This window comes from Mandrillus leucophaeus, unplaced genomic scaffold, assembly GCF_000951045.1.
Source record: "Mandrillus leucophaeus isolate KB7577 unplaced genomic scaffold, Mleu.le_1.0 Scaffold469, whole genome shotgun sequence".
Taxonomy (NCBI): Eukaryota; Metazoa; Chordata; class Mammalia; order Primates; family Cercopithecidae; genus Mandrillus; species Mandrillus leucophaeus.
Window position 1 is genome coordinate 632,363 of NW_012105020.1, and position 11,943 is coordinate 644,305.

The following is an 11,943-nucleotide window of genomic DNA, read 5'->3' on the forward strand; positions in this document are numbered from 1 at the left end:
TTCTTCATAGTGTCAATGGTCTTTACATTTTGATATGATTTTGCAGTGGCTGGTACCGATTTTTCCTTTCCATATTTAGTCCTTCCTTCAGGAGCCCTTGTAAGTCAGGCCTGGTGGTGACAGAATCCCTCAGCATTTGTCTGTCTGTAAAGGATTTTATTTCTCCTTTGCTTATGAAGCTTAATTTGGCTGAATGTGATATTCTGGGTTGAACATTCTTGTCTTTAAGATTGTTGAATATTGGCCCCCCACTCTATTCTGGCTTGTAGGGTTTCTGCAGGGAGATCTGCTGTTAGTCTGATGGGCTTCCCTTTGTGGGTAACGCAACCTTTCTGGCTGCCCTTAACATTTTTTCCTTCATTTCAACCTTGGTGAAAATGTGATGATTATGTGTCTTGGGGTTGCTGTCCTGGAGGAATATCTTTGTGGTGTTCTCTGTATTTCATGAATTTGAATGTTGGCCTGTCTTGCTAGGTTGGGGAAGTTCTCCTGGTTAATATCCTGAAGTGTGTTTTCCAACTTGGTTCCATTCTCCCCGTCACTTTCAGGTACACCAATCAAACGTAGGCTTGTTCTTTTCACATAGTCCCATATTTCTTGGAGACTTTGTTCCTTTTCATTGTTTTTTCTCTAATCTTAACGCTTTATTTCATTAAGTTGATCTTCAGTCTTTGATATCCTTTCTTCTGCTTGACCAGTTCAGCTATTGATACTTGTGTATGCTTCATGAAGTTCTCGTGCTATGTTTTTCAGCTCCATCAGGTCATTTATGGTCTTCTCTAAACCGGTTATTCTAGTTAGCAGTTCCTGTAACCTTTTATTCAGGTTGTTAGCTTCTTTGCATTGGGTTAGAACATGCTCCTTTAGTTCAGAGGAGTTTATTGTTACCCACCTTCTGAAACCTATTTCTGTCAATTTGTCAAACTCATTCTCCATCCGGTTTTGTGCCTTTGGAGGAGAAGAGGCATTCTGGTTTTTGGAATTTTCATCTTTTTTGCCCTGGTTTTTCCTCATCTTCGTGGATTTATCTACCTTTGATCTTTGATGCCGATGACCTGCAGATGGAGTTTTTGCGTGGACATTCTTTTTGTTGATGTTGAATGTTACTGCTTTCTGTTTGTTAGTTTTTCTTCTCACAATCAGGCCTCTCTTCTGCAGGTCTGCTGCAGTTTGCTGGAGATCACTCCAGACCCTGTTTGCCTAGGTATCACCAGTGGAGGCTGCAGAACAGCAAAGATTGCTGCCTGCTCCTTCCTCTGGAAGCTTTGTCCCAGAGGGGCACCTGCCAGATGCCAGTCAGAGGTCTCCTGTGTGAGGTGTCTGTTGACCCCTGCTGGGAGGTGTCTCCTATCAGGAGGCATGGGGGTCAGGGACCCACTTGAGGAGGCAGTCCGTCCCTTCGCAGAGCTGGAGTGCCATGCTGTGAGGTCTACTGCTCTCTTCAGAGCCGGCAGGCAGGAATGTTTAATTCTCCTGAAGCTGGGCCCATAGCTGCCCCTTCCCTCAGGTGCTCTGTCCCAGGGGAGATGGGAGTTTTATTTACAAGCCCATGACTCAGGCTGCTGCCTTTCTTTCCGAGATGCCCTGCCCAGTGAGGAGGAATCTAGAGAGGCAGTTTGGCCACAGCAGTTTTGCCACCTGCCCACTTTGAACTTCCTGGAGGCTTTGTTTACACTGTGAGGGGAAAACCGCTTACTCAAGCCTCAGTAATGGTGGACACCCCTCCCCCCACCACGCTTGAGTGTCCCAAGTCGACTTCAGACTGCTGTGCTGGCAGTGAGAATTTCAACCCAGTGGGTCTTAGCTTTCTTGCTGGGCTCTGTCGGGGTGGGACCCGCTGAGTAAGACCACTTGGCTCCCTGGCTTCAGCCCCCTTTCCAGGAGAGTGAATGGTTCTGTCTCGCTGGGGTTCCAGGTGCCACTGGGATATGAAAAAAAAAAAAACTCCTACAGCCAACTTGGTATCTGCCCAAACAGCCACCCAGTTTTGTGCTAGAAACCCAGGACCCTGGTGGTGTAGGCACACAAGGGAATCTCCTGGTCTGCAGGTTGCAAAAACTGTGGGAAAAGCGTACTATCTGGGCTGGATAGCACAGTCCCTCAGGGCTTCCCTTGGCTGGGGGTGGGAATTTCCTGGCCCCTTGTGCTTCCCAGGTGAGGTGATGCCCTGCCCTGCTTCTCCTCACACTTGTGGGCTGCACCCACTGTCTAACCAGTCCCATTGAGATGAACCAGGTACCTCAGTTGGAAATGCAGAAATCACCCGCCTTTTGTGTTAGTCTCACTGAGAGCTGCAGACCTGAGCTATTAACTATTCGACCATCTTGCCAGATCTCAAATTTGTCATTTCTAAAAACTGAATTTAATTGTTTGTTTATTTGTGGGAGTGAGAAGAGGGTAGTATTAAGACCTCAATTCCATGGATCACATCAAATACAAAATTCCAGATAAGTGTGAAAATCTAAATATAATTGCAAATCTATATAAATAATAAAAGAGAATTTTGAGTATTTTGGTAACCTTAATGTGAGAAATGTCTTTTAAAAATTTATTACAAAAATAACAAAGGAAGAGACTAACAGATGTAACCACATAAGTGATAACACATCTATATAAGATATATTAAGTTAAAAATAGAGACTAGGAGAAATTATTTATAATGTATAAAAATTGAAAACCATAATCTATAAAAAGCATCAGTTAAATCAGTATGAAGAGAAACAATTGAGTATAAAAACATGCAAGGAATATAGATAGAGAAAGCATAGAAGATTACAGATATCCTGTAAATATAAAAATATTTTTTCCCATAGTGGTCATGGAGAAGTACAAATTAAAATAATGAAATTTCATTTTTAGCCAAACATATGAGCAAAAGAAAATCTGGTATTGAAGAAGATGTGAGGGAGTGGATATTCATGTACTATTGTTGTAGGGGGTTAAATTTTTAAGCAACTTGAAAGCAGTTCATTAGTATTTATCAAATACCAAAAAAAAAAATTTTGAGACAGGGTCTCATTCTTGCCCACACTGGAGTGTAGTGGTATTATGTCTCACTGCAGCCTCGACCTCCCAGGTTCAAGCCATCCTCCCACCTTAGCCTCCTGAGTAGCTGGGACTACAGGCTAGTTTTTAAATGTTTGGTAGAGAGCAGATCTTGCTCTGTTGACCAGGCTGATTTTGAATTCTTGGGCTCAAGTGATTTTCCCACCTTGGCCTCCCAAAGTGCTGGGATTACAGGCATGAGCCGCCATGCCTGGCACAAATATAAAATATTTATAACTTTGAGGAAGCAAGTGCATTTCTAGAAATTTGCTTCTGAAGAACAGGCTTTTGTGCTCAAAGTCAGAAATGCATGTACCGACAGAACATTGGATCTAGTCTCAACCTCCACTTGTGTCATAATAGAACAGTACTGTGGAATTCCTTGTAGCTTTAATCTCTTTTTGCAAGCGGAAAAATCTGAAGAAATTAATACAAAAATTCATGTTATCTCATTTAACACTAATACTGGTGTATAGGTGGATGTGTTCACGTACATTCATGTATATGCATATGCTTGTATTCATGTGTATATATAGATGAATAGGAAAAGGCAGAGTGCAGGTAGAATAGTAATAGTAAAGATAGGCATCCTTATGTTGTTCCTAACTCTAATAGAAAGATGTCTAGTATACTACTGTTACGCTTAACTCTCTCATTATATGTACAACCTTATGACTTTAGGGGCATTTCATTCTAAGGCAGCTAAGAATTCCCCACTATAAGGTTTGAGGACTGACTTTTATAAAATACTTTTGATAATAGTTACCTCTGGGAATGATCTGTAATTTTAAAATATCACCTAAGGTTTTTCTGGTTCATTGAATATGATTAAGCAATAACTAAAATATGTAAATAAATCACTTAGTGTGTAATAAACATCTTCATTCTAATAATAGCACCTATTTTCTGGGATTAACATTTATAGTATTTGAAATGCCTAAAGTAGGTAGATATAACCAGAGATTATTTGAAGAAAATGAATATGCAGAATCACTGAAAATCACATTTCTCTGAATCCTTGCTTACCTGACAGTTTTTTAGAAGAACAGAACTGTTGCTCAAAGACTTCTCTAGAGAGAATGACTCTCCAGATCAGTTACTCGCATAATCTGAATGTCACCATCTTCATGCCCACTCTTCGTAAGCTGCTTTTGAGAAAGAGACAGCTGTATACAGTTCATCAAAACAAGAAATCCTAGTGTCAAGACTTTTCAAACTCAAAATCACGTATCACTGTAGACATGTAGAGACTAAATCATAGAACTACAGTTTTCTTGCTGTTCCACTGACATAATAGAATAGTGAATTTAAAATTACACAGCATTCTTCACCGAGCTGCTTTTTCTCCCCTAGTATTACATTTTATTCATACCATAATATGCAGAAAAGATTATCACCTGAACTTCAACACAGATTGCTTGTTGATTTTTATGTTTAATGTAATTTACAGGGTTTTTTTTTTTCTTCATTTGGTCATAGAAGCTTGCATATGGTCAGTTTGGATGGTAAATTTTCGTTGTATGGTAGAAGGCCTGAGCTCAGGCTTATCTTCCTTTTTTCTATGAAGGAAATTACTAAGCAAAAGAGGAGTATGGATAAACTTGGATGGGAGACTATAAAATATTTCTAAAATTAGCAATTATATGTTGGTTAACACTTTATTTTTACAAAACTAAATGTTAAAGCAGGTTCCTGATAATCTCTGCTGGATAACATTTTTAGATTAACCGTTGTATCTCCTGAAACAAAAAAGTTACTTGTCTTTTTAATATTATATAATTTGAATCACCCTTTCCTCTAGTTTGTTCAAATAATGAGATTTTAATGATGTGTCATAATACTCAAGATAATTCTTTTTTGTGCATTATTTATTTAATGGAATTACCTCTTTTTACCTACTGCTTGGTCAGTTTACTTGCTAATTAACTAATTAACTTTAATCTTTCAAAAAGTCTAATTATGTTAATCTGATGAAATTTCAGGAAATTCAGCAAGAGACAGATATCCCTGAAAGAGAGCTTGTTAGAGCCCTACAGTCCCTCGCCTGTGGTAAACCAACACAGCGGGTTCTAACAAAAGAACCCAAATCAAAGGAAATAGAAAATGGTCATATATTTACAGTTAATGATCAGTTCACATCCAAACTACACAGAGTCAAGATTCAAACAGGTATCTCGAATTACATTTTTCCTCTCAAAAAATTACATATTTGTCTCTTTAGAAAAAGAATCTCATCTGTTGGATTTCTGTCTTTAAAAAATACTCCTTTTCTGGTGCTGCATGGTATTTAGGCTTAAGAAAAAAAGCAGCTTTTGTTGATAAGTATTTGTATGAAAATGCATTTGAATCCAAGTACAGTAAGCATTTTAAAAAGTAATTTATGGTGTGAACAAAGCACTTATTTCCATTTTTTTTTAACAAATAGAATACAATTTATGAACCTATTAGTACTTAAAATTGTTTTTAACTGGTTAACTAATAGTCAGTGGAAGTCTTTTTAAAGCTGATTTAGAGGTTTTTCAGAATTGGGAGACCTATGTAAAAGTTTGATGTTTGGATGTTGCTATTTATATTTTGATAAATATTTTTTGTTTCAAAATCTTAAAACTCTTATCATCTTTAATTTAAAAACAGCAATGATACTGATGTGAATGGTTTTTAGTAGAGCCATATAAATTGATAGTGAAAATTCTATTCATTAAGTATTTAACATAATGTAGGATGCTTGTTTTCTGTGTATTTAAAGGGGAAAAAAGGCACTCCACCCTTGCTGATTGATGTTTAAAACTAATTGCTACTTGGCTTAAAAACTAGTATTAGATAGGCTTCCTAGTCCTAATATATTCATTACAGCCAAATATGTGTGCAATAAAACAGTGTCCTAAGATAAATAAGATGATCTTTCAAATGACTGATTTGCTGATAGTAAAAGTTATTTATATTGTATATTATGATAGTTTTTTAAAAAGTAGTGTTAAATATACAATTGATTACCAGATTACATGGATTCTAGAGCTTTATATGCACACTTAATTTTTTTTTTTTCATTTTGATCTTTTTGTTTTGTATGTATACTCTGTAGAGCAGAGTAGTGTCTCTGGCAGGGTTTTACCCCCTTTGTCTTGTAGTTGTAAACTGTATCATAGTAATCTGCATGAGCCAAGATTGGCCCATGTCTTGACATAAATACATATTAAGAATAAAGCAAACTATACTAGCGAGTGTCATGGAATAAAATTTATTTTTCTTCCAATGCAAGACATAACTATACATTTGGGCAGATACCAGTTTTGGATTTTAGGGCTCATTTGTATCCTAGAATTAGAGGAAAATATGTGGGAATATTTATCTGGATTACCTTACCCTCACCCTACTGTACCCTAAATAAGTTAACAGTCTTTATTATCCCAGATTCTATCATGCCCAGCAATAATAATATCAGATATTGGTATTATGTTTAAAAAAAAAGAAGTCTTCATAGATTTTTAGATTTTCATGTTAAGTGTGCACACTTACGTGTGTTTCTGGAGTACATGTATATAGTGTTTTAGGTATGTTCAAAACATATATGATGAAGAATTTTACTAGAGGAGCTTAAAAGTTCTTTTAAGCAATAAAATTCTATGAAGCAATGTTTTTTTCTTAGGAATGGTTTTTAAATGATTTTGGCTCTTATTCATAGTTTAAGTCAGAATTTTCTCTTTGGTGGTAAACATTGTGACCGCATTGGTTTTATTGTCAAAGGCTCACTAACATAAATATTCAAAGACTCAGACCCTACGTATTTATGCTGCTTTTACTGTAACCAGTAATAAAAGTTCATGCAAAGAAGTTAAAGGAATTACTAAAATAACACTGCCTTTGAAAAAAATTAGATTAATTTTAATCTGGGGGGTTTCCAGAGTTGACAGTCTTCACCACCTGCCTTTCTCAAATTCCATCCCCCAGCATGCGTACAGGTCATGTATAGGCACATGCACAGCAACCCCTTCTGCTGCACTCAAGTGAGGAGTATTGTGTTAGGCTCCAGAGTGAGTCCCTGCCCTCACATTAAAAAAAAAATACTCATTTTGAATCATTAGCACAATCTGACATCTATGTTTTTCTGCAGGTATTTAAGACGACGCTTATTTAGGTGACCAAATCCAGATGAGCCAAAGGGATTGTTTAAACAATTACTTTTTTCCCTGCAACTTTGTATTTTTTATTTTCAAATCCACAAAGTGAAAAGCACTATAATGGACATCAGTATGGCTGTGACCTACGTTTACCAGTCATTAGAATTTTGTCTTCTTCCATGCCTTCCTCTGTGTGTATACGAACCCGTGTGTGTGTTTGCTACAGCGTTTGAAGTTAATTTACAAATATCTCAACAGTTTCCCCCTAAAAAATGTTAGCACACATCTCCTATATCATATCCAAGAAAATTAATTACATGTCATCTGTTTACACCCATATTGCCTCAGTTGTCTCAAAAATTTCTTTTATATCTCACTTTTTGGATCCATGATTCCCTCAAGATTTCCATATTACATTTAATTTTTATGTCTTTTTAGTTCCATTTAAACCAGTACCTCTTATCTTTTTTTTTTTCCATGACGTCAACTTCTGAGGAGAAGCATCATAAGCATCATTCTTAGTAGATTATTTTCATCGATTTTTCTTTTTTTTTTTTATTTTTTACTAAGATATTGATTATCTTACACTGGGGAAATGACACTGAAAGCAGTATTTTTATCCAAAGGATTCTAATTAGAAACAGCTGAATGGATATGCACACCAGAATGATCTTCTAAATTGTACAGTCTGCTGTCTCATGGCTATCTATGCCCATGCCTCAGTCAGCAATGCCCCATGTGCTGCTTTGCAATTTTACAATTTCTACTTCCAGAAACTTCACATCTATCTCCTTTTGATGAACAAATAAAACATCAGTTTTCTTTTTCTGCTGTTTCATTTGGAGCAGAGTTGCAGAAGAAGAAGACTTCTGTATTTAATCCCTTAGCAGTTTCTTTGAAGACTATAGGGAAGAATAGAGTAAGACTTCTAAAGATTGGAATCTGGTATGAATTTGTGATGAGGTCGTGACATAAAAAAGCATAATAAAATATACGGCAAGAAATGGTTAGGTAACAGAACTCTAGGGAGATTTTTGGCAAGGAGATTTTAGGAACTGACATCCTAGTGGTACTTTTAAATTATTTATTTCACTGAATCTTGGCAATACCTACTCTTGTCTCAGCATAAAACCTTAGAGATTACAGCTACATTTTGAGTTAGTAAGACAACAGATACTCACCTATCTGAGATACTTTTGGTGAGTTTTAACTTGGAGCCATGGTAATAAAATAATCAGTTGACCTCTGACAGTCATAAGCAATGAAAATTATTTACTGGTAATTTTACTACTGAATATTTTCAGCTACTATTTTTCTTCCAGATAAGAAATTATATTCTGCATAAAAACAAAATTGACTTTATTATCTCAAAGTTAAATTCCTCATTTTTGAAAAGGATAATTTAGTATTCAAGTAAACATTAAATGAGACACTTTTTGAATGTATACTTGTGTGTATATTCAGAGGCTGAAATTGGTTTTTGTCTGTGGATTACATTGAATTATATTAAGCTTGCTTATAAACCAAATTTTAAAATTATATTTATGATCAATGTCTTTATTTCTATTTTAGTTGCTGCCAAACAAGGTGAATCAGACCCAGAGAGGAAAGAAACAAGGCAGAAAGTAGACGACGACAGAAAACATGAGATAGAAGCTGCTATAGTGCGGATAATGAAATCTAGAAAGAAGATGCAGCACAATGTTCTAGTAGCAGAGGTGAGGACTCTTCATGACTGGGCTAATATAGAAAAAAAAATTAACAAAATCATTGTATTCAACTAATTTTAAAAACAATTTTACAATTAAGAAATTCTGGTGATGTAACACTTACGAAATGTATGGTACTCACTTGGTAATTAAACATAATGATACATCCAAATATGTGCACACTCCCAGAACTAATGTGTTTATAACAAAAATAATAGTAGAATATTGTCACATGAAGTATTAAGAAAAAATTTTCACTGCTGTTTAATACCTTTGTGTAAACAAATTCCCTTTATTTCTAAAAATTAATAATGGTTACCATTCATTAAATGCTTTCATTTTACAAATTGGGGAACTAAGGAGGGGAAGACCCCTTAAGAAGCCATTAAGGTAGGTGGGAGAGGATTAGGACCTGGGTCAAGTGTTGGTAGAGGGTAGAAAGCTGAATCAAGATAATTGGGAAGTAGAATTGACAGGCTTGCTGATTGATAACGGGAAGTGAGAGGGAGAAGTTGGAAGACACCTTTTAGGTTTCTGGCTTGAATGAGTAGATAGAGATTGGTTTCTGTAACCAAAAAGACAAGGGTAATGTAATGTGCCGCTGTGGTCCAGATGTCACTTAATATTGTTTTGTACAAGTTGACTTTATTGTATATTGGCACATCCAGGGGCAGGTGGAAGACAATAGACACGAGGGCTAGAAGTTGCGTTGGGAATTAGCTATATGAGAATGCAGTTAAAACCACAGGTGTGGATTAAATTGCTCAGTGTTGGCATGTAGAGCAAGAAAGAACTATGGGATAGACCCCTCCCTCATCATTTTAGGAACGGTGAGTGTAACAACTAACAGAAACTCTTTAGAGCACTGGTTTTCACACTGTGGTTCTTGGAGCAGCTACCTCAGCATCACCTGGGAATTCATGAGAAACACAGATTCTTAGATTCCACCAGAGCCTGAGAATTGAATCAGAAACTCTGGGGATAGGGCCCAACAGTCTGGTTTTTTAACACGAACTGTAGGTGATTCTGATGTTTTTTCAAATTTGAGAACACTGCTTTAGGAGGAAAAGAAGACAAAATGTCAGTGCCCTATGACAAGGGAAGAGAATTACAAGGAGTGAGTGGTCAGTAATATCAAAAATCATGGAAAAACCAAGTTGAATAAACACTTACTTTAGCAATTATGTGACAGGTTAACTTTCTTAGACATTTTCATTGGACTCGTGAAAGTGTATATCCAGTGGTAGTGCCTTGAGAGGGAAATGGAGGTGGAAACTACCAAGAGTGGCTTATTCTTTGAAGTATTGGCTCAAGGGAAAGGGCAGAGAGAGCAGTATTAGAGGATTCAGTGTAGAGTTGAAGGGTTTGGGCTTTTTTCCCCCCACAATGGGAGGATACTGAGCATGTTTATATCCTAAGAATAAGGAAGGGATCCTTAAAAACAAATGAAAAGAAATGAGATGAAGGGATCAATACCACATTCTACAAAAGGAAACGTGAGAATTGTATAGGGAGTATGATGATGGTAGTGTACTGACACAGATGTTACTGAACATGCCTCTTCCTGAGAACCCAGGGCAGGGTGCAGGGGTATGTGCTAAGCAAGGTTTAGTGTAAGTATGGATGAATGTACATGTGTAGGGTGGGAATTTGAAGAACTTCAAATTGAAATGGCTTATTTTCTCTATGTAAAACCTGATACGAGCTTGGTGCAGGACTGGGTTGAGGAGTTTAAGGGGATTGTCAAAAATTTGAAATAATACTTGTCGAAGAATGGTGCTCAGGAACTTGCTGAACTTTTGAATACTATAAATTTGTGTTATCAGTCTACACCAGAGATTGGCAGATGTTTTTGTAAATGGCCAATTGTAGCATGAAAGCAGGTATAGATAATACATAAATGCATGTGACTCACAGTGGCTCATGCCTGCAATCCCAGCACTTTGGGAGGCCGAGGCAGGCAGATCACCTGAGGTCAGGAGTTCAAGACCAGCCTGACCAACGTGGCGAAATCCCGTCTCTACTAAAAATACAAAAATCAGCTGGGCGTGGTGGTGGGTGCCTGTAATTGCAACTACTCGGGAGACTGAGGTAGGAGAATTGCTTGAACCCGGGAGGCAGAGGTTGCAGTGAGCCGAGATTGTGCCATTGTACTCCAGCCTGGGCGACAGCGAGACTCCATCTCAAAAAAAATTAATAAAAATAAATACATATGACTGTGTTTCAGTAAAATTTTACAGAAACAGATAGTGGGGTGTATTTGGCCTGTGACTGCAGTTTACTGATTCCTGGTGTACACAAGTGGTGTAACAACTACATCTTTACTCAGCAAAGAGCTCTGTGGTAGGTTGATAATGATATAGTATATATAGAATATAGGTTTAATCAAATAGTGTTTATGAGATAGGACCAAAAGAATCAGGAGTAGAAGGTCCTGTTGAGAGTGCAGCTGAAGTGATCTTGAATGCAGTTTAGGCTCTGTTACAGGGGAGAGAGCAAGTCTATAGGAGCTGTTAATAGGCTGGAAGAAAAGAAGGGCAAAGGGTGGGAGGTCTCAGGTGGTGGGTTGAGAGCAAGTTTGTAGATACTGGAGTGGTAATCCTGGAAGGATGATAGATTGTAGTTGCAGAGTGAAGTGCTGAATTTTCAGATTTCAAAGAATTATCAATCCATTATGGCTTTGGGAAATGAGCTGATCAACAAGAGTAGAAGCAAAGCTGGCTCACGGATGGATTTGAGCAAAGAACATGGACTTCGAAGTCAGAAAGGTTTGGATTCATCTCTGCTGGCTCTGTTATTTACTACTTGTTGATGTCAGTTTTCTTCTCTGGCGTATTTTCCTCATTTGTAAAATGAGACAGCTTCGCAGGGTTAAGAACATTAATTAAATAGGCCGGGCATGGTGGCTCACGCCTGTAATCCCAACACTTTGGGAGGCAGAGGCAGGCAGATCACAAGGTCAGAAGATCAAGACCATCCTAGCAAACACGGTGAAACCCTGTCTCTACTAAAAATACAAAAAATTAGCCGGGCGTGGTGGCGGGCGCCTGTAGTCCCAGCTACTCGGGAGG

General features: G+C 37.5%; 1 protein-coding gene across 3 annotated transcripts in view; it reads left to right on the plus strand.

Moving 5' to 3' along the window:
• CUL3 (cullin 3) overlaps window positions 1–11,943 on the plus strand; it is a 101,297-nt gene that overhangs the window by 86,886 nt on the left and 2,468 nt on the right. For all 3 annotated transcript variants that reach the window (XM_011995066.1, XM_011995067.1, XM_011995065.1), the window contains exons 14-15: window positions 5,028–5,214; window positions 8,736–8,881. In XM_011995066.1, the coding sequence (XP_011850456.1) occupies window positions 5,028–5,214; window positions 8,736–8,881 (333 nt within the window). The remainder of the gene's footprint in view (window positions 1–5,027; window positions 5,215–8,735; window positions 8,882–11,943) is intronic.